This window comes from Pongo pygmaeus, chromosome 22, assembly GCF_028885625.2.
Source record: "Pongo pygmaeus isolate AG05252 chromosome 22, NHGRI_mPonPyg2-v2.0_pri, whole genome shotgun sequence".
Classification (NCBI taxonomy): domain Eukaryota; kingdom Metazoa; phylum Chordata; class Mammalia; order Primates; family Hominidae; genus Pongo; species Pongo pygmaeus.
In genome coordinates this window covers 58,219,764-58,247,169 of record NC_072395.2, presented here as the reverse complement: position 1 = coordinate 58,247,169, position 27,406 = coordinate 58,219,764, and the positions used below count along the sequence as shown (strand labels likewise).

Sequence of the window (27,406 nt, the reverse complement as noted above, 5' to 3'; positions counted from 1 at the left end):
TTAGTATGTTCTTTTTTGGCAACTGGCATCCTTCAAGAAATTCGTCCAGTTATACTGTTTTGGGGGCTGCCTGCACTAGATCAGCGTGGCGTCCCCTCAGAAGGCCGGATTTGCCAGCGCCGCGCCCCAAGCCAGGTCGGTCGGCCAGTGCTGGTGCCCCGGGGGTGCAGCGGGAGCTGCCTGGAGGCTGCGATGAGCGGCGGCGGCGGGCACGTACCTGGCTCCCGAAACCAGACCTTTAATAACGCCTCGCAGAAGGGGCGGGGTGGGAGGTTGGCAGCGCAGGGGCGGCAGCCCCGGATCCCCGCGGGTCTCCAGATCACCCCATCGAGCCCCGCGCCCCAGTAGCGCAGTCCCTCCAGGGCTCCTTGGAGGGCCAGGCCTCAGCCCGGGTGCCCCCTCCCCGGGGCTCCAGGGTTGGGGGCACCCAGGAAGCCGCAGGTGTGGAGCTCGACGGCGCCCCTCGACTAGAAACCCAGGCTCTCACGCGCGGCTCCCGCCCCGTCCCCAGCTCCAGAGGGGATAGAGCACCCGGCGCCGACCCCGTCTACGGACCCCCGCCCCGCCCCGCCCCGCCTCGCCTCGCCCCCGCTGTCCAGCCCTCCCGCCCCTACCAGCCCCGGGCCTCCTCCCCACGGGCCCGACCCGCGCCACCAGCCGTCAGCCCTCCCGGCCCCGCCACCGCCGTCCAGCCCTCCCGGCCCCCAGTCTCGCGCCCCCTCCCCACTGGCCTGCAGGGTCCACCGACTTTCCGACCCCGGGACCTCCCGACCCCCGGACCTCCCGGCGTCGCGGACCCTCAGGAGCCCCTGCGTGGGCTGCGCCAGGTCGCCCGCGACAGCACCGCCGCGAACCACAGCCACGGCCTCCGGGTCTGCAATGGAACCTCCAGCCGCGGCGGTCAGGAGGGCGGAGAATCTGCGCACGCGCAGTTCCCCCTCCCGCCCAGGCTTGCCGGTGTTGGCGCATAACGCATGCGCGGGGAGGACGGAGCTACGCGTTGCCGTGGCTACTGGGAACGCATTTCACGGGGGGGAGAGGGCCGTGGTTCCGGGGCGGGGCGCGGCCGCCGGAAGTGCGTGGCCGCCCGGGGCCATGGAGGCGTTCAGCTTCGTCTTCCTGCTGCTGGGGGCAGCGTTCTGGCCTCCGGCTTCTGCCTCCGGCCAGGAGTTCTGGCCCGGACAGTCGGCGGCCGACATTCTGTTGGGGGCGGCTTCCCGCAGACGGTAAACGCGCGTCCACGGTGCCAACGCTGGGGTTCCAGGGCCGGACAGGGTCAGAGGATGGGATGGGGGCGGGGCGGGGTCAGGGGCCAGGGAGATGGGATGGGGTCAGGGGGCAGGCCCACGGGATGGAGGGTGGTCCAGGGCCAGAGAGATGGAATGGAGCGGAGTTATGGGGCAGGGGCCAGGGGGATGGGATGGAGCGGGGTCAGGGGCCAGGGGAATGGGATGGGGTCAGGGTTCTGGGGCACGGAATGTGGCGGAATAAGGGGCCAGGGTGATGGTCTGGGGGCAGGGGGCAGGGGCCAGGCGGGATGGGATGGGGGCGGGGCAGGGTGATGGGATGGGATGGGGGCGGGGCACGGGCTAGGGCCAGGAGGGGTGGGATGGGATGGGGGCAGGAACGGGGGCCCGAGGGATGGGATGGGGGCGGGGCGAGGGCTGGGGCCAGGAAGGATGGGATGGGGACGGGGCAGGGGCAGGGGCAGGGGCAGGGGCAGGGGCCGGAGCCTGGGGGATGGGATGGGGCGGGGGCTGGGGGCAGGGTCGGGACGGCGGGTTGGCTGTAGTCGAGGCTGCGTCACTGCGGCCCGGGTCTGCAGGCAGGGTCGTCTGCGAGGCCGGGGGCGCAGCCTCGGGAGCCCAGGAAGGGCGCCGGGTTGCTCAGGCTGAGGGTGGGTGGGCTTCGGAGGCCCCTGCAAGTGACACGGGTCCAGGCCTGGGTGTGCGGAGCCGGGAGTCAGTGCCGGGCGGGCGCTCCGCAGTGAATTCTCTGGGCCAAGACGAGCTTCGCGGCCGCCCTGTGGCTGTGGAGTCTCCAAGCGGACCCCGGGAGGGGTCTGGACGCAGAGGTGCGCACGGCCCCTCGTGGCGTTCGCAGGCCTGGGCGCTGCACGCAGCTTCACTCGCGACGATGGGAGTCTGGAAAACCAGCGCAGAGCAGGGGAAGGAGAGCGCCAGGGACAGGGTTTCTGTAGCCCTTGGGGACCTGTCTGTGCCTTGGGGCGCTTTGTGTCCTTCCGCTAGGGCAGTGATCTTAAAGTGTGTCCGGGATCTCTGAGTTTTTGTAGCCGTTTTAATAGTAGTACCAGGATATTATACGCCTTTTTCACTTCTCATGAGTGCACTGTGGAGTTTTCCTAGAAACCACTTGATCTGTGATGTCACAACAGATTGAATGCAGAAACGGGTATGGGAATCCAGCTGTCACCAGACCCAAAAGAGATTTGCAAAAATTAAGAACATCATCACAGTTCTTCTTGCTAATTCATTTTTTAAAATACACTTATTTTTTATTTAAATGTGTGATTTTTGTTAACATGTAATGGCTTCTTATTTTTAGCTGAATTAAATACTTGTAGCTTTAACGTCTAACATAGGACCTATCAATAGACATAGCGCACATAACCAGCCGTCAATCATCGTTTCCAGTGTAAAGGGGTCTTTAGACCAAACAGTTTGAGAACCATGTGGGTACTGATTCTTGGGTTCCAGTCACTGGGATTCCTCTGGCCTTAGTGTTGAACTATTGCTAATTGTTGAAGGGATGTTAGCATGTCTGCTGCTTCTGCTTACAGGCTCCGTAGGTAACTGGTCATAGAGAAACAGGTAGGCCCCTCACTGCCTTCACAAACTAGGAACCATTGTAAGTGCCTAGAGTCGGGCCATGCCCTGAGACTTCTGAGCAGTCGGGTTTTCCGTGCGGAAACCTCAGCATTTGAGACCTGTGGCCCTCCTTCTCCCTGCTCAGGTATCTTCTGTATGACGTCAACCCCCCGGAAGGCTTCAACCTGCGCAGGGATGTCTATATCCGAATCGCCTCTCTCCTGAAGACTCTGCTGAAGACGGAGGAGTGGGTGCTTGTCCTGCCTCCTTGGGGCCGCCTCTATCACTGGCAGAGTCCTGACATCCACCAGGTCCGGATTCCCTGGTCTGAGTTTTTTGATCTTCCAAGTCTCAATAAAAACATCCCTGTCATCGAATATGAGCAGTTCATCGCAGGTGAGGCCGAGCGGCACGCTGGGAGGCCGTGGTTGCTTAACTGGGGCCAGGCAGTCATTTCTAAGGTAGACATCAGGTTGGGCTTATGATTGCGTCCAGCCTCACCAGCATCCTCCAGTGCCCAGCGCTGCTGCCTGAGGCCTGTGGCAACACCTCCTCCGCTCAGGAGCACAGTCCCTTTCCCATGCTGCAGTGAGCTTCCCAAAATGTTTCTCGGGAAATGGACCTGAAGTGGATGAGCTTTGTGCCCCCTCAGTTAGAGCTGCCCTTACACCTTAAGAAAGCAGCCACCACTGGATGTTGTACCGACAGGACTCAGCTCCCTGTGCGAAAGGCTGTTTTACGTTAAGGAAGACGCACTGCGTGCAGAGTACACTTCGTGGTGTCTCAGTGCAGTGCCAGGGATAAAGGTCTGTCTTGTTTAACTTTGTGTTGCTTAATCTTTTCATTTAAGAGAAGAATTAAAGCTCTTCTTAGAATGAAGGTATTTAGAGCTTTTTGTGTTGTGTTGTTTGGAAGAGATAAATTTAAAAGTAAGTGATGCTTTGCTGCTGCATTTGAGAGGCCTTGAAGACGAATGAGTTAGTTTTGAGTCAGGCTCCTGCTTTCTAGCATCTGTTGAGTTCTTACTCGACAGCCACTCTCGGGGCTTAGAGACCTTTGCTTCCTGCCAAGGAGTGTGGCTCCCGTGTCGTCATTTTTCAAGGATGTGGTTCTCGTTGCACCCTAGATCTTGTCACTCTGAAATGTTTTCTGTGTCAGGGTCAGTCTTGTGAGCGCTAGGGGCATGCAACAACAGGGAGTAACCTCCGACATCCTTGTTGATACCAAGTCAGAAAGTCTGCTGCTTGTAAAAAGCATTCCTAGAGTGCGTCCTTTCCTGAGCTGACTTTAAAATTTGCTTGTGAGTCCTGGAAGATGAAAGCTGTGGTTGGGTATTTGGTCTAACTAGCAGCCAGCCCTTGGTCTCAACATTGGGTTATAGGAACCCGGAGATGCTATCCTTATCTCCCTTTGGGACCAGTGGGTTTCCTGACAGGGAAGCAGACAGGTCTGGGCCTTGGGCATCTGAGTGTTTGGGAAGGTCTGGGAAGACAGACCCTGTGAAATGAGCTTCTGAGGCAGATATGCTGGTCTCATGCTTACCTGCCATCCACCAGCCTGGGGCTTTGCTGAGCTGTTTCCTCGCCTGTGAGGTGGGGAAGGAACTGGGTGCCTGTCCTAGGGCGAGGCTGCCAGGAGACTGTACACAGTGAGCTCCTGATGTGCCTAACACAGCGCCCAGCGTGCAGGATCTTCACCACTTCCCACTAGTGTAAAAGGAGCCCCCGCAGCTCTGGCCTCGGGCCCTTAGGCCACGCAGCCAGTCATGAGTGAGCTAAAAGGACACCAGAACTTCACCTGCGCGGTGCTCCCTCCCACTTTGTTCCTGCCGCCTTTGAGCAGATCTTAATTGCTGACCTCTTGGTCAGCCTTGATTGGGCGTTGCAGTGGCACCTTCTCAGTGTGGGTTGGGCCGTGGGTAAGAGGCACGACTCCTGCTCACCTGAGCTTCTGTCCCCGGGGGAGGCAGGACACCAGTGCAGTAGATGGTGGCCGAGGTGGTGAGGAGCGCTGTGGGAAACCAAGGGGGTAGGGGCCTCACAGAGGGCCGGAGGGTGAGCCCCCGAGGGGAGCGGTCCCGGCAGGGAACAGCCTGGACCAGGGCATGAGGGCCAGATGGGGCTCACACGGGCCCCTGTGAGGATGGGGCCTGCTGCAGCCAGGCAGGGGTGGGGCCGGGGAATCGGGCACCAGCTCCACGCCACCCCCCGCCGGCTGCTGTTGCACGCTGTCGGCCCTGTGCCCTCACGGCATGTGCTCTGCCCTGTCTCTGCCTTTGTGAGCCTCCTACAGTCCCTTTGGGAATAGGATGGTGTACAGTAGTAAGAGTCAGCTGCTGGTGACTGATGTGTGCCCGTAAGTGAGCTTCTGATCGCTGTCACACTGCCTGGCTTCTCTTGATGTCTTTCAGAGTCTGGTGGGCCCTTTATTGACCAGGTTTACGTCCTACAAAGTTACGCAGAGGGATGGAAAGAAGGGACCTGGGAAGAGAAAGTGGACGAGCGGCCGTGTATCGATCAGCTCCTGTACTCCCAGGACAAGCACGAGTACTACAGGTGCCTGCTGAGGCTGCTCCCCCTGCCGCAGGTGCCCCCCGCCTCCCCCTGCTGCAGGCGCCCCCCCCCGACTCCTCCCCGCCGCCCCCCCTGCAGCACCCCGCCTCCCCCCGCCACGGTGTCCTCACCCCCAACTCCCCCGGCCGCAACCCCCTCCCCCGCAGCGCCCTCGCTGCCCGTGCTGGTTGCTGATGCAGGGTTCTGGGCGTCCCCTCCTGGGCATCCTGACAGTGTTGCGGCGGCTCTCGTGGTGGTAGCGCTTGTGTCTGCCCACACTGTTCCTCGTCCTTGACAGTCGGGTCCCCTTTGTGCTGAGGCCTCGAGAATGGGCCGTGATGAATACCTGGCTGAGACCCAGTGCCTTTTTCCCTGTGTCTTTTCATGCATTTGGATATTACCACAGGGATGAGGTCTTGTCAGTCCCAAGTGTCGATTGCCGTTAAAGGCTCTGACACTGCCAGGCCTCCTGTGGAAAAGCTGTCAGTTAACAGCCTCCATGTGTCCGGTGCCAGGGCAGCTGGCTCTAAAGCATGGCAGGTGAGCTCTTGGGAAGGGCGCGGTTGACTTGGCTGATGGTCACAGCCAGGCTGGCCCTGAAGGTGCACAGGGCTGCCTCTGTCCGGCTCCCTCTGCCTCCCCGGCCATCCCGCCAGCCCCTATCATGGGGAAAGCCTCAGTGGTCCATCAGCCTGAGAGACACTTGTGGGCTTCTTTTAAAATGTTACTAGAATATCACGATCTGCAGTCACGATCAGTAAGTTTTCCTAAAGCAGCCGTGTTTCATCAGGAGCAAACCACAGTGTGTGCGTGTCTAGGCCTGATTTGTTTTCCTCGTGAAAGCAAAATAAACTGATAGAGCTGCTGTGGGTTTTGTTTTCCAGAGGATGGTTTTGGGGTTATGAGGAGACCAGGGGTCTAAACGTCTCCTGTCTGTCCGTCCAGGGCTCAGCCTCCATCGTGGCCCCCCTGCTTCTGAGAAACACATCAGCCCGGTGAGTGCCCCGCTCCCCTCGGGAGCAGCCTGGAGGCCGTGGCGCCCACTCCATGCGTGCTGGGCTGAGGGCTCTGCGCCCGTACTCACGCATCCCTGGCCCACCCACCTCACAGACAGCGGACCCTGGGGGCCCTGGGAGGTGGTGGTTAGGGAAGTGGTTGCATGTGTCTCCGCGAAACAGCCCAGTGGGTGCAGTGGGTAACATGGACAGCGGGTGAGGGGCACAGAGGTAAGGGCTCGGCCCGGCTGGGTGCACGGGGAGGGGCTGGGCTGGGCTGGGGGTTGTCGGGGGCTCACCATGAGACTGTTCTCCATTTGTAGCACTTGGGCAGCTTTTACCAGTATCTCCCCACTCCCCGCACCCAACACCCACTGTTTGATCTGTTTTCTGCCTCATGGGTCTGGGGAGGATCGTGCAGCCACCTTTGGCCATGCGTCTGCCGCAAGTGGCTGCCGGCCTGGTGAGCCAGGCCTCGAGGGTCCACCCAGGAGGCTGGGGTTGCAGACAAGTCAGTACCTGACGACGTCGTAAACTCTGGAGGGAATTGTTGATGGCCACGTTCTTAGAACTTGCTGCAGACTGGGACCCTCTCTGTCATCTCCCTTGGATCTTCTTCTGAATCCCCCAGAAGGCACTGTGAGCGTCTCCGACAGACCGGGCACAGCAGGGCATGGGTGCCCCTCGCACTTGCCCACGTTGAGGCTGCCTTGTCTGCTGTTGTGCCCTGTGTGCATCTCTAGAGGCCGTGGCAGCCGCGATCCTATTGCACATCACAGCTGGCTCGGTATCACCCTGGTCAGTAACAGCCGGGACCACATGGTCTCAGCTGCTATGGGGCTTTGTGAAGGCAGGTGGCTCCAGCACAGGCCCGCGTGTCTGTGGCTCAGCCAGCCCGGCTGTTGCAGAAAGAGAGAACTCAGAGGTTGTGGAGGGAACTCGGCTGAATTGTTTTGGTTGTTGAGATGCAGCTTTAATGTTGTCCTGGGACTGGGTTCATTTCATGAAAATATCCGGGTTTCAGAAGCCAATCTGCCTACGTTTGGGGCCTGTGGAACAGTCTTGCCAGTCAGTTTTTTTGACTCACATTTACAGGTTAGAATGGAGCTGAGCCCAGAGGGGGCTTCCGACTAGATGGTCCTGATTTAGGAGAAGCGCCTCTGCCGGGGAACAGTGGGAAAAGGCGCAGTGGAAAAGGAGGCTGATGATGGGCGGTGAGGTCATCTGCCCCCAGCACCCAGGGAAAGTCTCTTCTTGGGGTTAAAGCCCTAATGGGAAGGTGAAGCTATCAAGCCGTCAGGAGAGGAGCCTCACCGCCTTGGGGCAGAAAGCTTTCTTCAACAAGATGGGAAAAGCATGCACCAAAAAAGAAAGATTGGTAAAGCCAGTTACTTTAAAATCAAGAACTTTTGTCCATTAGAAAAATGGAGACAGGCCTCAGAGAGGGAGGTCCTGCAGCGCATTTGATGAACTAAGGACTCTCCGGGATACAGGAGATGAAACCCAGCGAGTGAGGGACGGGCAGCCTGGGGTGAGGTGAGTCCAAGATGGGATCCATGCAATTGAGACGAAACTCAGCGAGTGAGGGACAGGCAGCCTGGGGTGAGGTGAGTCCAACACAGGATCCGTGCGATTCAGGAGTAAGCACAGCTGCTGTTAATGCGAGCAGGTGCCCCCAGTGCTGTCATGCTTGGGAAACCAACCACCATTGGGAGGACAGGCTCGCAGGGCTCAAAGGCTGCTCCTGGAGCAAGAATCTGGTAAAACCCTGGGAACCCAGTGCACCCTGAATGTGGGACATGCACCCGCAGACCCCTGCCCAGGAACGTTCATGGCCTCCCAGGACCAGAAAAACATGTGCATTCCTCAGTCACGCACTGGATAGAGTGTGGTAGATCCACAACTGAAGATGGGCAGACTGCTGCCGTGTTCAACAAAGAGAAATCAAGATATAATGCCCAGTTAAAAAAAAAAAAGAGAAAAGAAAAAGATAAACATAGTCACGTTCCATGTGCATGAAGGTCAAAGACAGTCCCGTGCATCGGAGGGAGAGACGGGAGGATGCCGGGGAGGCCCCTGAGGATGGGGCAGAGCAAGTGTGTGAAGTGCTTTGTTCCTCCACCCGGGTGGGGGCTGCACCGTGTTCATTTTGGAGCAGGTTTGTCTACCTGCACCCATGCGGAATGTGCGTCTTGAAGTGCAGTATTGCACTTCATAAAAAGCCCTTAAAACGGCATTAGAAGCAGGGCCAGAGGCACCCACTGAATCCAGCTACGCCCATCTCTCCAGAAATCGCCTCTCATCGCCACCTGTGCACGCGGCCGTCTTTTGAAACACGTGGAATCACCACACGTGCGCTCTCCATGCGGTTTTCAGTTTGCCCTTTCTTCCCACCCAGCCGCTCACCTGGGTATTACGACACATGGACATCAATCACCTCGTTCTTCTGCAGCTGTCTGTGTACAGATGGAAGAAAACGTGGCTTTTGGTTGTTTCCAGGTTTCTGTAGAAGAGTCTGTGTGTGAACCATGAGGGCGTGAAACTGTGGGATGCCACCCAGAAGAGGATGGCTGGGTGTGGCCTTGGTGCAGTCCTCAGAGTCCCCGCAGTGGCCGTGCACAGCTGGTTCCCAGGCAGCCACGAGGGCCGAGAGCTTCCATCTGTGTGGATCCGATAGCGAAGTGTGGAATCCTTGCTCTGTTCGTTTGTGTTTCTTTGATTTCAGAGTACAACTACACTTTAAAAGCCTTTTGAAATGTTATTCTATAAAATGCAACTTAGATATGTTGCTCATTTTTTCTCTGTAGAGATTAAATTTTTTGTTTGTTTGTTTTTTGTTTTTTGAGACCGAGTCTCGCTCTGTCGCCCAGGCTGGAGTGCAGTGGCGCGATCTTGGCTCACTGCAACCTCTGTCTCCCGGGTTCAAGCGATTCTCCTGTCTCAGCCTCCCAAGTAGCTGGGACTACTTGTAGCATGTGCCACCACGCCCAGCTAATTGTTTTGTATTTTTAGTAGAGACACCATATTAGCCAGGATGCTCAATTGCCTGACCTCGTGATCCACCCACCTTGGCCTCCCAAAGTGCTGGGATTAGGGGCGTGAGCCACCACGCCCGGCCAAAATTAAAATTTTTATTTTTCCTTAAAAATTTCTGGGTTTTTGTATTCCAACCTTTACCACCCCAATATTCAGGTCTATTTGCTCACGATCCATCTTGTGTGTTTCGTTTTTATTTTACATCAAGAGTCCTGGGGAGTTTGGTGAGACGGTTGGCTCAATGGCTGGAATAGGAGAGGCACTTCCCACGTGGAATTGGGTAACGTGACAGTCACAGGCACCAGGATGACTTGTCAGACCCAAACTGGAGCAAGGAAGGCACCGAGGAGGAGGCACCTGCCTGCGAGTCTAAGATAAAGGCTAGCTGGAGGGCTCTCTGAAATAACCCCAGGACGTTCCACACATGCTTCACGCACCTCAACTTTCACAGCCGCCACTTCAGTCGTATGCCCGTATTCCTGGGACCAGGTTTGCCACCGGACAAGGGCTGCAGTAATTCGGATGAGACGCTGTCGAAAGAATGCCTGCCCAGGAATGGCGTCTCTACCACGGAACAGATGCAGCTTCGGCTTTGAGCTTGAGTCAGTGAATTTGTTTCCAAGCAGCTTATGTGAACCTCTCCTTTTTGTCAAAGAAAAGCTTCCCCCACCCTCCCCTCTTGAGGCACGCCTGCAGCTTGCCATAGCCGTCGGCGGATCCTGGATTCCAAGCCTTTTGCCCACTGTCAAATACGCTCCTCAAATTAGGAGATACTTCTCTCTGATGTCATTCTCTCAGTTGACAGTAGGCATTAAAGCCCTCTCAGAACCGTGGTGTGGAGGCCAGACGGCAGCCTGCCTGTGTCTCAGCCATAACCGCCCAACGCGCCCTGGTTAGTGTCCCTTGGAGATTTGGTCTCTGCTTCCTCGGCCCGGGGTTCTCCCAGTTTGTGCTCTGAGAGTGTGAATGTCATCATCCTTAACTCTTATAACTGTTTATGCTTCTGTTGTTTAAAAATAGGTCCGTGATGTTAGACAGAGCGGAGAACCTACTTCACGACCACTATGGAGGGAAAGAATACTGGGACGTGAGTGTTTCCTCGGGAGCGTCTTTCTCAGTTAGTGTATGTTGCCCGTTATTTAGTTTTTGAAAATTTAAAACAGTCGACGGCTGTTTCTGAGCCTTGCTGATTAAAATCATCATTTTAAGCCATGGATTTGGGTAACTGTGGTGACTCTGCGCCACCCCCGAGCCTCACGCAGCTGCAGAGCCAGGTCCTCGGGAGCCCGCAGGGCCACCCAGCTCTCCCCTCTGATGCCACAGGCCATGAATGCGGTGGCGGCGCCCTGGAGTCAGCCCCCGAGTCAGTGACTCCGTCAGTGGCTGGAACGTAGACCCCTCCTTTCTCCTCTCTTTAGCTTTGAAAGGTGGGACTATTCTCTGCAGCGGGTCTTTTCCGTTGGCGTTGATTTCTGCGTTGATGGGGTGACTTTCCATAGCCACCCCTGGTTCTGTGAGTGACTGGGAGCAGAGGGCGGGAAGCGGCTGCCCCCTCCCGTGGACACAGCAGGCCTGCTGATGTGTTCACCAGGGCAGCAGCTTGTAAAGCCGGAACCTGCCTGCAGGAGACACAGTCTCTGCTCACGTGGGGCTTTGTACAGGTCAGTCCCGCCCCGTTTGGCAAAGCAGGATGTGCTAACTGCGTAAGCTAGAAGTCGAGTTGGGGAGACTGAGGGGAAGGAGCTGCACACAGTTGTGCCAGCCAGGGGCAACGGCCAGCTGAGCCCAGCGTGTGCCACAACTTCCCACGGTGGGGACTGGCAGAGCCGGCAGGGGTGGGCGGCTTGCCCTGTGTTGGCTTCATGCAGGAGACCCTCCGAGAGCCTCCACCGTGGATGGTGCTGCTTCTCAGGCGACCGCTGATGAGGGACGTGTCTGAGGGGCTTCTTCCAGCTGCGGGGGTGGGTGGTGGCAGTGACGGGAGAACCCATTCCGGGAGGGCTGCATGGCGGGCGGGCGGGCGTGTTCTCAGCCGAGCCGTCGCCGTTTCCACAGACCCGTCGCAGCATGGTGTTTGCCAGGCACCTGCGGGAGGTGGGAGACGAGTTCAGGAGCAGACACCTCAACTCCACGGACGACACAGACAGGATCCCCTTCCAGGAGGACTGGACGAAGATGAAGGTAGCCCCCCTCCCTTTTGTTAATTAGAGAAAAGGTAAAGTCTCTCTGGAGATGCCCCAAAACTCAGGCCTTCAATGGAGAGTCACAGCAGGGTTGGCGTGTCTGTCGGCGTGGATGCCTCGGAGCCTCTCTGGAATGTGAGTCACAGCAATTACCTGCTCTCGGGAGGCACCGGGACCCTGGAGCCCTCGTCACGTGCAGACTCAGGGAGTCACTCGGCCTGGCTTTACCTTTAGTAACACGGGCAGTCATGGCAGGCCCAGCAGACTCAAAGGTGTTCTCAGAGCACGGCGAGGCCAGGAGCGCGGAAGCAGGAGCTCGAGGTGGTCAGAGGCACGTTCGGCCTTTTTCCCTCTTGACTTGGTTGATAAGGAGAAAAAAGCAGCGTTCACCTGGACTCGCCCAAAAGCACCATCAGTGCTATTTTGGTCTAGAATCATCCTTTTTTTATTCTTTGTATATATTTTTAAGTGTTTTCTGAAAGTTTGGGCTTTTCTGTGATGTAATTTCAACAAATGTGTTGCTTTTTCAACTTGATATTGTTTTTAAACATATTCAGTGTCTGTTTTTAGTGTTTTTTAAACAAAACTTTGATAGAAGTGCCATTTTACTCGTTTGTTCTTTATGGGGTATTTGAACTGTTTCCAAGTGGAATAGCGTTCATTGTTCCAGCAATAATTAAGTTACTTGGACAGTTTTTACTGGGGAAAAAATATAGAAGATTTTTTCATTTTTATCTCACTTGTATTTCTTTTCAGTGTTTTTTTTTTTTTTATTCTTTTAAATTTTATTTTTATTTTTATTTAATTAATTTGTTTTTGTTTTGAGACAGTCTCTGTCGCCCAGGCTGGAGAGCAGTGACACGATCTTAGCTCACTGCAACCTCTGCCTCCCGGGTTCAAGCAATTCTCCTGCCTCAGCCTCCCAAGTAGCTGGGATTACAGGTGCGTGCCACCACACCTGGCTAATTTTTGTATTTTGAGTACAGACAGGATTTTCCCATGTTAACCAGGCTGGTCTCAAACTCCTGACCTCAAGTAATCCACCCGCCTTGGCCTCCCAGATTGCTGGGATTACAGGCGTGAGCCACTGTGCCTGGCTTATTTTATCATTTTTTTTTAGCCTTAATCATTTTTGGGGAGCAGGTGGTGTTTGGTTACATGGATAAAGTGGTAGTTTCTGAGATTTTGGTACACCCATCACCCGAGCAGTGTACACTGTCCCCAATGTGTAGTCTTTTATCCCTCACCCCCTCCACTCTTCCCCTCAAGTCCCCAAAGTCCATTGTGTCATTCTTATGCCTTTGCATCCTCATAGCTTAGTTCCCGTGAGAACATACAATATTTGGTTTTCCATTCCTGAGTTACTTCACTTAGAATAATGGTCTCCAGCTCCATCCAGGTTGCTGCAAATGCATTCATCTCGTTCCTTGTTAGGGCTGATATACCACATTTTCTTTATGCACTCATTGGTCAATGGGCATTCAGGCCAGTTCCATGTTTTTGCAGCTGTGGATTGTGCTGCTATAAACATGCATGTGCAAGTATCTTTTTCATATAGTGACTTCTTTTTCTCTGGGTAGATACCCAGCAGTGAGACTGCTGGATCAATGGTAGATCTACTTTTAGTTCTTCAAGGAATCTCCACACTGTTTTCCATAGTGGTTGTACTAGTTGACATTCCCACCAGGAGTGTCACAGTATCCCTTTCACCACATCCGCGCCAACATCCATTATTTTTGGGTTTTTTAATTATGGCCATTCTTGCAGGAGTAAGGTAGTATCCTATTGTGGTTTTCATTTGCATTTCCCTGATCATTAGTGAGGTTAAGCATTTTTTCATATGTTTGTTGGCCATTTGTGTATCTTCTTTTGAGAATTGTCTATTCCTGTCCCTAGCCTATATTTTGATGGGATTATTTGTTTTTTCATGCTGATTTGTTTCATTTCCTTTAGATTCTGAATATTAGTCCTTGGTTGGATACAAAGTGTGCAAGTATTTCCTCCCACTCTGGGAGCTGTTCGCCGATTGTTTCTTTTGCTGTGCAGAAGCTTTTTAGTTTAATTATGTCCTATCTGTTAATGTTTGTTTTTGTTGCATTTGCTTTTGGTTCTTGGTCAGGAACTCTTTGCCTAAGCGAACATCTAGAAAAGTGTTTCTGATGTTATCGTCTAGAATTTTTATGATTTCAGGTTTTAGATTTAAGTCTTTGATCCACCTTGAGTTGATGATGAGGATCCAGTTTCATTCTTCTACATGTGGGCTGCCAATTATCCCCGCACCGTTTTTGAATAGAATGTCCTTTCCCCACTTTATGTTTTTGTTTGCTTTGTCTAAGATCAGTTGGCTGTATTTGGCTTTATTTCTGGGTTCTCTATTCTGCTCCACTGGTCTAGGTACCTATTTTTATAGCAGTACCATGCTGTTTTGGTAATTATAGCCTTGTAGGATAGTTTGAAGTTGAGTATTGTGTACTTCCAGATTTGTCCTTTTTGCTTAGTAGTCTTGCTTTGGCTATGTAGGCTCTGTTTTGGTTCCATATGAATTTTAGGATTTTGTTTTTTCTAGTTCTGTGAAGAATGATGATGGCATTTTGATGGGAATTGCACTGATAGATTGCTTTTGTAGTATGGTCATTTTCACAATATTGATTCTACCCATCCATGAGCATGGGATGTGTTTCCATTAGTTTGTGTTGTCTGTGAATTCTTTCAGCAGTGTTTTGTAATTTTCCTTGTAGAGATCAAGTTTTGTGGGTTTTTTTGGTTGTTGTTTTTGTTTGTTTGTTTGCAGCTGTTGGAAAAGGAGTTGAGTTCTTGGTTTGATTCTCAGCTTGGTTGTTGTTGGTGTATAGCAGTGCTACTGACTTGTGTATATTGATTTTGTATTCTGAAACTTTACTGAATTCATTTATCAGATCTGGGAGTTTTTTGGATGAGTCTTTAGGGTTTCCTAGGTATACGATTATATCATCAGTGAACAGTGACAGTTTGACTTACTCTTTACTGATTTGGATGCCCTTTATTTCTTTCTCTTGTCTGATTGCTCTGACTAGGACTTCCAGTACTATGTTGAATAGAAGTGGTGAGAGTGGGCATCCTTGTCTTGCTCCAGTTCTCAGGGTGAATGCTTTCAACTTTTCCCCATTCAGTATAATGTTGGCTTTGGATTTGTCATAGATGACTTTTATTACCTTGAGGTATGTCCCTTCTATGCCACCTTTGCTGAGGGTTTTAATCATAAAGCGATGCTGGATTTTGTCAAATGCCTCTTCTGCATCTATTGAAATGATCGTATGATTTTTGTTTTTAGTGCTGTTTAGGTGGTGTGTCACATTTGTTGACTTGCATATGTTAAACCATCCCTGCATCCCTGGTATGATACCCATTTGATCATGGTGTGTTGTCTTTTTGATATGTTGTTGGATTCGGTTAGCTAGTATTTTGTTAAGGATTTTTGCATCTGTGTTCATCAGGGATATTGGTCTGTTGATTTAGGGAGGATTCCCTCTTTCTCTGTCTTTTGGAATAGTTTCAGTAGAATTGGTACCACTTCTTCTTTGAGTGTCTGATTTCAGCTGTGAATCCATTGGGTCCTGGACTTTTTTTATTGGCAATTTTTAAATTACTGTCTCAATCTCACTACTTGTTATTGGTCTGTTCAGAGTTTATATTTCTTCCTGGTTTATATCTAGAAGGGTTGTATATTTCCAGGAATTTATCCTCTTGGTTTTCCAGTTTGTGCGCATAAAAGTGTTCATAGTAGCCTTGGATGATTATTTGTGTTTCTGTGGTATTGATTGTAATATCTCCTGTTTTGTTTCTAATGGAGCTTATTTGGATCTTCTCTCTTCTTCGTTAATCTCACTAATGGTCCATCAATGTTGTTTATCTTTTCAAAGAACCAGCTTATTGTTTCATTTAACTTTTGTATTTTTTTGTTTGTTCATTTCAATTTCATTTAGTTCTGCTCTTGTCTTGGTTCTTTTCTTCTGCTGGGTTTGGGTTTGGTTTGTTCTTGTTTCTCTCATTCCTTGAGGTATGACCTTAGATTGTCTGTGCTCTTTCAGATTTTTTGATGTAAGCATTTAATGCTGTGAATTTTCCTCTTGGCACCACTTTTGCTGTGTCCCAGGGGTTTTGATAAGTTGTGTCACTGTTATCGTTCAGTTCAAAGAATTTTTAAATTTCCATCTTAATTTCATTGTTGACCCAAAGATCAGGAGCAGATTATTTAATTTCCATGTATTTGTATAGTTTTGAGGGTTCCTTTTGGATTTAATTTCCAGTTTTACTCCACTGTGGTCTGAGAGGGTACTTGACATAATTTTGATTTTCTTAAATTTATTGAGGCTTGTTTTGTGGCCAATCATACGGTTTATCTTGGATAACGTTCCATATGCTGATGAACAGAATGTATATTCTGCAGCTGTTGTGTAGAATGTTCTGTAAATATCTTAGTCCACTTGTTCCAGGATATAGTTTGAGTCCATTGTTTCTTTGTTGGCTTTCTGTCTTGATGACCTGTCTAGTGCTGTCAGTGGAGTATTGAAGTCCCCACTTATGTTGTGTTGCTGTCTATCTCATTTTTTAGGTCTAGTAGTAATTGTTTTATAAATTTGGTAGCTCCAGTGTTAGGTGCATGTATATTTAGGATTGTGACATTCTCCCGTTGGACTGATCCTTTTATCATTATATAATGTTCCTCCATCTTTTTTAACTGTTGTTGCTTTAAAGTCTGTTTTGTCTGATATAAGAATACTACTCTGCTCACTTTTGGTGTCCATTTGCATGGAATATCTTTTTCCACCCCTTTACCTTAAGTTTGTGTGAGTCCTTATGTGTTAGGTCAATCTCTTGCCTCACAGCTTTCAGGTGGATTTTTATCCATTCTGCCATTCTGTTTCTTTTAAGTGGAGCCTCTAAGCCATTTACATTCAACTTTGGTATTGAGGTGTGAGGTACTATATTCTATTCATCATACTAGTTGCTGCCTGAATACTCTGTTTTCTTTCTTTCTTTCTTTTTTCATTGCGTTGTTTTATATGCACTGTGAGATTTATGCTTTAAGGAGGGCCTATTTTGGTGTATTTTGAGGTTTTGTTTCAAGATTTAGAACTTTTTAGCATTTCTTGTAGTGCTGGCTTTGGTAATGGTGAATTCTCTCAGCATTTGTTTGTCTGAAAAAGATGATCTCTCCTTCATTTATGAAGCTTAGTTTTGCTGGATACAAAATTCTTGGCTGATAATTATTTTGTTTGTGGAGGCTGAAGATAGGACCCCAGTCCCTTGTAGTTTGTTAGGTTTCTGCTGAGAAATCTGCTGTGAATCTGATAGGTTTTCCTTTATAGGTTACCTGGTGCTTTTGGCTCACAGCTCTTAAGATTCTTTCCTTCATCTTGACTTTAGATAACCTGATGACTGTGTGCCTAGGCGATGATCTTTTTGTGATGAATTGCCCAGGTATTCTTTGAGCTTCCTGTATTTGGATGTCTAGATCTCTAGCAAGACCAGGTAAGTTTTCCTCAATTATTCCCTCAAATAAATTTTCCAAACTTTTAGATTTATCTTCTTCCTCAGGAATACCAATTATCCTTAGGTTTGGTTGTTTAACATAATTCCAAATTTCTTGGAGGCTTTTTTCTTTTTTTTTTTTTACTATTCTTTTTCTTCGTGTTTGTTGGACTGGGCTAATTTGAAAACCTTGTCTTCAAGCTCTGAAGCTCTTTCTTCTCCTGTTCTAGTCTATTATTGAAACTTTCCAGTGTATTTCATTTCTTTAAGTGTGTCTTTCATTTCCAGAAGTTGCAATTTTTTTTTTTATGATACCTATTTATCTGGAGCATTTTTCATCCATATTTCTGTATTTTTTTTTTTTAATTTCTTTAAGTTGGTTTTCACCTTTGTCTGGTATGTCCTTGAGTAGCTTAATAACCAACCTTCAGAATTCTTTATCTGGCAATTCAGAGATTTCTTCTTGGTTTGGATCCATTGCTGGGGAGCTACTGTGATCTTTTGGGGGTACTATAGAACCTTGTTTTGTCATATTATCACAGTTGCTTTTCTGCCTCCTCATTTGGGCAGACTACTTCAGTGGAAAGATCTGGAACTCACGGGCTGCTGTTCAGATTCTTTCATCCCACGGGGTGCTCTGTGGTTCTCTTCCCCTTCCCCTAGGGATGGGGCTGAGAGCTGGGCTGCAGTGATTGTTATTGCTCTTCTGGGTCTAGCCACCCAGTGGGGCTACCAGGCCCTGGGATGCTGCTGGGGAATGTCTGTGGAGAGTCCTGTGATGTGACCTGTCTTCAGGTCTCCTAGCTGTGGGTACCAGCACCTGCTCTGCTGGAGGTGGCAGGGGAGTGAAGTGGACTCTGGGGGGGTCCTTGGTTGTAGTTTTGTTGAGCGCACTGGCTTTCTCGAATGCTGGTTATGCTGCAGTGAAGTTGTCACGTGGACAGACTCGGGACCTGTGGACAGCCAGGATGTTGCTGGTGGTGGAATTAGCTGTTGCTTTCTCCTTCCTTGGAGCAGGGTTGTTGGGTTAGAATTTGCTGTAGCCGTTTGCGTTGGTGGCCCCCAGCCAGGAGGTGGCGCTGTCAAGAGGGCAGCAGAGTGTTCTGGCTCCTGGGGAGTTTGCAGCTGTGAGCTGCTTTGTCCACAGGATCCGTGAACTCTTTCTGGCACGTTCCTGCGGTGGTTCTCGGAGCAAAAGTTCACAGCTTGAGCTTCCACATGCTGTTCTCTTTTTAAATATTTTTCTTTACCTCAGATAAAATGATCTCTGGTAATTAATACTGCTTCACGGTCTTCTTAGAAAGACATCTGGGCGCCCCCGAGATTCCACCTGAATCCTTTAGACAGGCCTGGAGGCCACCCCGTGGAGGAGGCCACATGGAAATGGCCATCCCTCTGCGTCTCGAGTCCCACCCGGTGCCCAGGATGAGCCCCGAGCCCGCCTGTCAGTTTCTGCATTTCCTTGTGGTTCTTTGCTAGGTAAAGCTGGGCTCAGCGCTAGGGGGCCCCTACCTGGGAGTCCACCTGAGAAGAAAAGATTTTATCTGGGGTCATAGAGAGGATGTGCCCAGTCTGGAAGGGGCCGTGAGGAAGATCCGCAGCCTCATGAAGACCCACCGGCTGGACAAGGTGTTTGTGGCCACAGATGCCGTCAGAAAGGGTATGGAGCTTCAGTGCTTTCGTTTCTTTCCTTTCTTCTTGATCCCTGGTTCCATTCTGGGTAGACCTAGAACTACCCAGATCCATGAAGATCTGCATGATCTTCAACCGTAATTCCTGGGAGGGTAAAGCTGAATTGTGTGTCTGCACCTTTGGAGCCAGTTCCTAACGAATTAACCAGAAGCCAAGTACGCGTGTCTGTCTGCTAAAGAGACACGTATCTGTCCTTATCGGAGGATCCCGGTTCAAAGGGTCTCTCCTTCTACTTTGCAGAATATGAAGAGCTAAAAAAGCTGTTACCCGAGATGGTGAGGTTTGAGCCCACGTGGGAGGAGCTGGAGCTCTACAAGGACGGAGGCGTTGCGATTATTGACCAGTGGATCTGCTCACATGCCAGGTGCCTGCCCACTTCATTGTCGGCTGAGAGCGGGTCGGGTGGCTTTCAAAGGTTTTTCTGTCCCAAGTACTCGGTGTCAGAGCAGATAGTTGCCTGTGTATCCTGCCCACTTCCCTGTGGTCCGAGAGCGGGTCAGGTGACTTTCAAAAGGTCCTTCGTCCCAAGTACTTGGTGTCAGAGCAGACGGTCGCCTGTGTTCACAGTGGTCATTTCCATACGGTTTGCCTCCTCGTCTGAGTCTCCTGTAGCATCTGGTTCAGTATTTCCCTGGGCTGAAGTTAATTGTTCATCTTGCCCCTTTAGTTCTCACGCACAGAATTCCTCCGTAGCAGGCTGTTGGCATAGCTGGCCTCGTCTCAGAACCTCTTCTTGTGTCTCATTTTCCCGTCATTCCCAGTTTCTGCCCGTCTGCCCCCTGCCCTGAGAGTTGCCCAGGCCCTGGGCTTGGGCGCGTCCTTGGTGCTGTGTGTGTTGTTGAAGAGCATCCGTGAGCGTCCCCGAGGCCAGGAGCGTGGGCCCTTGTGCGATCGTTCTCGTGGGGCTGCCGTGAGCATCCCAGACACTGGGAGTGTGGGCCCTGTATGCAGTCATTCCTCTGGGGTTGCTGTGGGAGGTAGGCCTGGGCCTCTGTTCCTCCAAAGACCTGTCTGCCCATCTGCATAGGAGACCATTGTTGGGGTTAGGGTGAAACAGTTTGAGTTAAATGGAAAATGAAAGTAGAGGGAATGATCTTCCCCATGGTTAGCACTGTGCGTGCGCGTGCATCTCTGTGGGTTAGTCCATCTCTCTCCTGCCTGAGGAGTGCTGAGCACCCTGAGCCGGTGCCTCTTCACACATCTGCTATTTCCTGTGGTGTTCTGGGCATTGTGTGTAAGACCCACAGAGGCTCTGGGTGATGCTGTCTGCAGGGCGTGGGTCCCTTTCCCTGTTAAGCAGACAGGATGCAGCGCTGACTTCTTAGGTCAGGGCGGAGGTATGCAGGAGCTCAGTCACGAGCTCGCCCCTGCTTCTCAGGTGTGGCCTTGGGATTCTGACTGCAACCTTGGTGCTGTCTCCGCAGCCCAGGAAGCGTGCTGTGGGAAGGCTTCGCACTGAGCTCTCAGCCTCCTGCCCTCAGCTGCGCGAAGCACTCGGCCCAGCTCACTGAAGCTGCTCTGCCTCCGGGCCGGCGCGGCCTGCTCTGGCGGCCCCTGTGTGTGGGGTGGTGAGGATCTCCCCATCAATGCTGCCCCCCCCCAGCAGCATACAGGCCTGTGTGGCCTGCCGGCCCCGTGGCTCCGTGTACAGCGCTGTGCACATCACGTTTGCTCTGGAAACATCTCTGGGCTTTGTTTGTTCATGAAGTTCATGAAGTGCCGCTGGAGAGCCAGAGACGAACTGTGTAGGAGCCAGAGGAATGGGCAGGCTGCTGACCCGAGGTCTGGAGAAACCCCTGGAGAAGGGTGTCCCCACCAGCCCATACAGCGTGTGTGTGGAGGGGGCCTTGACCTCCGTGATGTCTGCTGTGCCTCAGGATAAGGACCCCCTAATGCCCTGGCTAGACAGTGTGTGGTTAGTAGGAATCTCTCATTGTTCACCGTGTGACCCCCAGGAGGTATTCGACCTGCACTGGCGTGCCTGGCCTGGGATTTGGTGACGGAGAGGAGGGCTCCCGGAGGGGCATGCAACGGGACAGGAGCGTGGCGGCTGCTGACTGTGGGGTGTGGATGGGGCTGCAGCACCAGGCAGAGCCCCTCAGGGTGCAGATGTTGAGGGCACCTGAGCGAGGGGTGCTAGCAAGGGGGTGGCCGGCTGGTGGGTGCTCGGGGGGGCGGCCGTGTCGGTTCCATGTAACTCTGGAACTCATTTCACTCACCTGCTCCTCTCAGTTCTCCCTGACCCTGGAACCTCTGTGATCCTTTGCAGGTTTTTTATCGGCACCTCAGTCTCAACATTTTCTTTTCGGATTCATGAGGAAAGAGAAATCCTGGGGTTGGACCCCAAGACGACGTACAACAGGTTCTGCGGAGACCAAGAGAAGGCGTGTGAGCAGCCCACCCACTGGAAGATCACCTACTGAGGAGGCTTCTCCGGGGCCGCTCCCCAGACCCGACTGGAGCAGGTGGATACAGGTTCTGTCACCATGGAGTCACCGTCTACTGCCAGCCAGGAGCTGGGCGGACAGGACCGTCCCTCGCAGGGTCCCAGGCCCAGAAGAGGCCCCACCACGCCTCTAGAGGTGCCACGCGTCTAGAGTTGTGCTCCGTCCTCGGCGTTTCCAGCCGCCATGGCTGATGAAGAGGCTCCGCTGCCCTTGGGGGCAGTTGTGTTTTCAGGCAGCGTCTGTGAACCCACAGCTCAGTTGCCAGCAGGGCCCGCGTGGTGACCCAGAAGCAGGAGTGTTTGTCAGGCTCCGGCTCCGGCCTTTCCAGCCACCTTTCATGTCTTCATATTTTAAGCGCATTGAGGATAGATGCAGGTGGGTGAGCTGCCCTCCATCAGGTGGACACGGGCTGACATTTCCCTGGGAGCTGGTGCAAGGAGAAGCGTCATTTTAAATGTCTGCAGAGTGACCAGGGGCCTCATGAATCCCTCCATTGCCCTCCATGCAGCAGGAGGCTGCCTGTGTGTTTCCTCCTGGGATGCACGCAAGGCAGACCTGGTGCTGCAAAGGGAAGGGCCTGAGGCCTCAGGGAGCCCGGTGGAGGGATGACAGTTCAGGCCCTACTGTCGGCACATCAGAGTGCTGGGAAGTTTTTCAGTGACGTCTCTGGGGCACTCAGTGGATTGTCTGTAGGAAACTTGCAGCTCTGCTCCTCACAGCAGGCCCAGCTGGCTGCCCCACCCCGCCCCACCCTTGCCTCGACTGCCCCGCCCTCGTCCCAGCTGCCCCGCCCTCACCCTGGCTGGCAGGTGCATGTGGGGCTTCCGGGTCTACCATTCGCTATTGAGAACTAGAAATGAGGAAGGACAGTCACACCAACTCCAAAAGGCTGTCTAGGATGAGCTGCTTTATCAGGGAGCTCCTTGTACCCATTTTACAGAAATCACTTTTAGGTCTTTGTGCCACCACCACGAGGGCCATCTGCAAAGAGGGCAATGCCGGACACAGAATCCGTGGAAGATGCAGCAGTGCCTCAGGGGTCCTCAGGGTCAGGGAGCCCCCCCTCGCCCTCTTGGCCCATTACCCTTTGTGACTTCCCACCATGGTGTCGTGTGACCCTCAGTCAGGCTGGTGGGGGCTGAGTCCTCACTGAGCAGCCACTTTCCACATCTGCTAGAGGAACAGCGACATGGACATTTGTGTGACAGAGAGAGGACGGTTAGTGAGGAGGGACAGACAGCTCTTCCCTTCGGAGCCTGGCTAGTCTAGGACATCACCTTGCTGTGTCTTCTCCTTCTCAAGCTTTTAGAATTGACCCTGAACATGTGACAGGGTCTTATGGTGTTACTCAAAGCTGTGCAGGGTAAATGATGACATATTTATTCTTTCTCCATTTGTTCTAGAAACAGTGCCTTTTTCATCAGTTGCATTTTCCAGGCTGAGAGCTGTATAAAACATTTTGGACTGTGACCATGTACCTTCCTTTTTAAGAAAAATAAACTGCTTTATGGTAGTTGGTAGCTGTGGAGTGTAGACTCATTAGACTCATTTCCTGCCACACAGCGGAAGGTGGAAGAACATTTTCAGGTCTCCCAGAAAGCAGATGGTGACCAGGCATGGAGGAACAGGGTAGCGGCCGCTCTTGCTGGCCTGCGAGTGCTGGGGCATCTACGTCAGGACACCACTTCTGCCAGAGCCCCTGGGCCCCCAGTGTGGCCTGGGTCTGCTCAAGGGGCCCTGCAAGGCCTCCTCATCATCAACAGCAACCAGCCCTCCTCTGTTCATTAGACTGCTGGGAGGCCTCTTTGGGGAAAGAATCCCTCAGTTGTAAAAGTTTGAAAACTGCCAGGTATGGGAGATGGCAGTATGGCCTTTGTGAGTTTAATTGTGGTGGGAAAAGACCAGCCAGTGAGAAGATTGTGTGCCAGGTGCTGGTAAATGCTGCAGAACTTCAGTGGAGAAAGCAGCCTGGAGGAGGTGGGAGGTTGGGAGGGGCTCAGGAAGGCTAGGGGGGGCTGTAACACGCAATGGCCAGGAACGATGAATACAGGGCACATACGGCCAAGGCGGAGAGAAGCTGGTGTCCCAGATGGAGCAGCTGGGCCAGTGATGCATCAGGAGGATGTGTGGGTAGGAGGGCCGCTGCGGGGTCTGAGCAGAGCAGGGTGTGACGTGGCCACTGTGCAGAGAATAGCCTGGAAGCCGGAGGCTGGTGAGGAGGCTCTTGTGTGGTCTGGGTGAGACGTGATGGTCAAGAGTGTTGAAAAACTTTAGGCTGGACGTGGTGGCTCACGCCTGTAATCCCAGCACTTTGGGAGGTCAAGGCGGTTGGATTGCTTTAGGTCAGGAGTTCGACACCAGCCCAGCCAACATGGTGAAATCCCGTCTCCACTTAAAAAAAAAAAAAAAAAAAAAAAAAATTAGCTTAGCGGGCGTGGTGGTGCATGTCTGTAATCCCAGCTACTTGGGAGGCTGAGGCAGGAGAATCACTTGAACCCGGGAGGCGGAAGTTACCATGAGCTGAGATTGTGCCACTGCACTCCAGCCTGGGCGACAGAGTGAGACTCTGTCTCAAAAAAAGAAAAACTTTAGAGTTTATTTGAACAAAGAACAGTTCATGAACTGCACTCAGAACCGGGAGAGGTTCAGCGAGCTCCACTCAGCAGCATGGGCAGGCAGCACTTACAGACAGAACACGGAAGTGAGGCACGGAAACAGCCTGATTGGCTACGGCTGGGCGTCTGCCACATGTGGGTGTGGTCTCACCCACTGGCAGCTTATGACAGACTCAGCTACTTGTTACAAGAATACATTTATTAGGTTGAGTTTGTTTACATGCTTCGTTAGGTTGCAATTCACTAGGTAGAAATTCAAAGAATGGAAGCAGCTTTAGGCCAAATTTAATTTAACAAGAGGACCTGAGTGCCCGCAGTATCCCTGGAAGGAGTTGCTGGGTCTGAACATCAGGAAGGTGGGGCTGGGAGCCCAGGTGGGCCCCAAAGGGTTGTCTTAGCTGCTGCAACGATGATGGAACCCGCTCCCTTTTTTAAGATAATGGTCTTTTGTTGCAGGAAGAAAAGATGGACTTGCAGCTTGGAGTGGACGTAAATCATAGTGTTGTCAGCACTGCTGGTAGTGCCCAAGTCCACAGCCACAGCCTATTCTGCCAGCTACAAGTCATGATTCCAAAGGTTTTAAAAACAGTCCAAAGATGCTCCCTTGATAAAGGTTTCATTTTTAAAGTTTGTGTGAATGGTGGCAGCCTGACCCTGTTTCACTCCAGCGCAATGCAGGTGACACCAAGCCAACATTCAGAGGCATGGCCAGCATGTTGTCACTGTGAGTTGGGGCGCACACGAGAACAGGGGGCTGTCCTGTGGTGGGCTGGGCCCAATGGCTCACCCTTCACCCTTTTTCCACACATCTTCCTGGAGTACACCAAGTTTAAGTGTGTGTTTTCAGTAAGCAGCTGTGACTATACTAACACATTGAGTTAGAACCATTTGAATAGGTTTTGAATCTGCCTTTTCATTGTTCACTTTTAATACTATTAACTAAAGCATTTATTTGGGAAACAAAGGATTGTGATTTGGGTAAACTGAGTCAGGGTGGCCCTGAGTAGTGTCCTAGAAGGCAAACACTGGAGAGTTTTGGTTTTTGTCTTTGAGACGGAGTCTCACTCTGTTGCCCAGGCTGGAGTGCAGTGGCATGATCTCGGCTCACTGCAACCTCCATCTCCTGGGTTCAAGCGATTCTCCTACCTCAGCCTCCTGAGTAGCTGGGACTACAGGTGTGCACCATCACACCCGACTAATTTTTGTACCTTTAGTAGAGATGAGGTTTCACCTTGTTGGCCAGGCTGGTCTCGAACTTCTGACCTCAGGTGATCCGCCCACCTCAGCCTCCCAAAGTGCTGGGATTATAGGTGTGAGCCACCTCGCCCGGCCTGGAGAGATTTGTTTAGGTGATTTCCACAAAGGGGTTTTGGAGGTAGTTCACTGGCTGGGCAGAAATCCTAAATGAAACCCATTCTGATGGGTTAGTTCTTAAGGGCACTCCCAGCTGGGAGATGTGAAGGCTGTCAGGGGCTGACTTCAGTTGTTGGTCCTAGTCTGCAGGCGCGTCCTGTGGACTGGCCGTCAGCCGTGTGAGTGCAGCGCATCCTGTGGACTGGCCATCAGCCGTGTGAGTGCAGGCCTCCCGCAGCCGGCCAGTTCCACTTAGAAAAGCCTCAGCATTAGCGACTTCATTTTCTTTTACATTTCCCCCTTTTGATCAAGTTCTTCCTCCAGAAAGTATCACAGATCAGTTGGTGAATGTGATGTCCCTTGTTGCTGGGAGGGACTTGTCCCAGGGAGTCATGTCCCTCGTTGGGGACGTGACCTCAGTCAAGCTCAACTGTCATCTGCTTCATCTTCGGGTCAGTTTTCATTTCAGGTGATTGTCTGAATTCCAGCAAGGGGCAGAGATTTCTTTAAATGAGAAACCGGAATCCAAGGGTCGACACCTTTTAGTTTACCAGCACAGCGATGGGAAAGGCGTACCTGACGTGGACTCTTCACTGAGGTTGAAGGAAACCTTTTTGTAAATGTCTTTTCCAACAGAGAAAATGATCAGGCTGAAGGTTGTGATGTCTGGTGCATTTATCTCCTGGGAACACACCGTGTAAACATTGTCGACCAGGGTATGACTTGCGTGGATAGCCTTCATTATTCCTTTACAATATTGGAGCATGTCTCCTTTAATCAGTGGACTATTAAAAGCAGAAGGGACTCTATGCATTGGCCCTCCAGTGACAATTTCAAAAGGTGACAACTTGCAGTTTCCAAAAGGTGCAGACCTTAGATTCAGAAGGACCAGAGGAAGTGCCTTTGGCTGGGGCAATTTTAGTGCTTCCTGAAATTTTGCCAGTTGATGCTATCTGTGCTTTCCACCAGTCTGCAAGATTGCGGATGGTAGGCACAATGACACTGCTGTAATGTGGACCAGACTTCACAGATTTGTTTTATGACCTGGCCAGTGGAGCTCCTTGTCACTACCTGTGAAGATAAGCCCCTGTCACTTAGGGAGAATCTGTTCTAGTAGAGTTTGCAGCATCTGAGGCGGTGGCACATCAGGAAGGGAATGCTTCTACCCAGGAGGAGAACATGCAAATCGTCATGACATGTTTATAGTCTTGATGAGAGGCAGTGGCTGGATGAAGTCCATTTGCTAAACCTCGGAGGGTCCACTTGGCAGGTCAGAATGGCCTGGGACTGTCTGAGTTGTCTTTGCTGGGTTAAATTTTGGACAAACAGCACAAGGCAGTTGTGCCTCTTTGGCTGCCCTTGAAATGTTTCCCCACCGATACTGTTTTGTAAACGTGTAAGCTCATTAGTTGCCCAATGAGTCGTCTGGTGTGTTCATAGATTCTGGTAACACTGGCTCATGGGGTGCTGGGGACAGAGCATCTTTAATAACATCATTTACATCCTTTTTTGGAAAATTATCTTAGCTATAAGGTTTTTGGTCTTAGTGAAACTCAAGGCAGCGGCTTTTGCTGTGGAATCAACCAAGTTTTTTTCTTTAGCCTCATCAGACTCCAATTTTGAATACCCAGAAATTTTTATTATGGCCAAAGCAGAGGGAAGCCAAATTGAATTTAATAAACAATTGACAAAAGTGTCATTTTTGGAATCAACCAAGTTTTTTTCTTTAGCCTCATCAGACTCCAATTTTGAATACCCAGAAATTTTTATTATGGCCAAAGCAGAGGGAAGCCAAATTGAATTTAATAAACAATTGACAAAAGTGTCATTTTTAATTTGGTTCCCTCTGGAGGTTAAAAAGTCTGTTTCCAAAGCACACCAAACTCACAAACAACCTGAATGAGGGGCAGGAGGAGCCCTGGGCCCAGGACTCCACCTTTCAGTGCTTTATCAGCCTCTCTGAGTTCAGACACTGTGTTTTGGAGAGAGGCAATGTTAGAGTTCTGATGGCATCCAGATGCCTCCAAATGCCAATTAAAACAAGCACCCCATCTGGACGTGTATATTTTAATACATAGCCACGGGCCGTTCTCTCACTTCCGGAGGAGCTGCACCCAACGCTCCTCGCGCTCAGTACCTTTCCATGAGCACGCCCCCTTCCTAGGGCTCTGTGGACTTCCCACATTCTAAGACC

At 51.6% G+C, this 27,406-nt stretch overlaps 1 protein-coding gene across 5 annotated transcripts; it reads left to right on the top strand.

The window, feature by feature from the left end:
- The first annotated feature begins 1,027 nt into the window (after positions 1-1,027).
- On the top strand, positions 1,028-22,757 carry POFUT2 (protein O-fucosyltransferase 2). Of its 5 annotated transcripts, none has more exons than XM_054468612.2 (9): positions 1,028-1,226; positions 2,974-3,224; positions 5,239-5,383; positions 6,265-6,375; positions 10,432-10,498; positions 11,467-11,592; positions 18,585-18,765; positions 19,038-19,161; positions 21,067-22,757. In XM_054468612.2, the coding sequence occupies exons 1-9, from the start codon at positions 1,096-1,098 to the stop codon at positions 21,218-21,220; spliced, it is 1,290 nt and encodes a 429-aa protein (XP_054324587.2). In that variant the 5' UTR covers positions 1,028-1,095; the 3' UTR covers positions 21,221-22,757. The 5 variants fall into 5 exon arrangements, with proteins under 5 accessions (XP_054324587.2, XP_054324585.2, XP_054324588.2 ...); XM_054468610.2 differs by having other exon boundaries at positions 10,432-10,534; XM_054468613.2 differs by having other exon boundaries at positions 1,036-1,226; positions 5,239-5,414; positions 6,326-6,375.
- The last annotated feature ends 4,649 nt before the right edge of the window (positions 22,758-27,406 follow it).

What these genes read in the sequence shown, in the direction of transcription:
- POFUT2 (XM_054468610.2), top strand. Translation starts at nt 1,096, where the DNA reads ATGGAGGCGTTCAGCTTCGTCTTCCTGCTGCTGGGGGCAGCGTTCTGG. An exon ending in GGGGCGGCTTCCCGCAGACG is followed by an intron (nt 1,227 to 2,973) that starts GTAAACGCGCGT and finishes CTCCCTGCTCAG; the next exon opens with GTATCTTCTGTATGACGTCA. An exon ending in CACAGATGCCGTCAGAAAGG is followed by an intron (nt 18,766 to 19,037) that starts GTATGGAGCTTC and finishes TCTACTTTGCAG; the next exon opens with AATATGAAGAGCTAAAAAAG.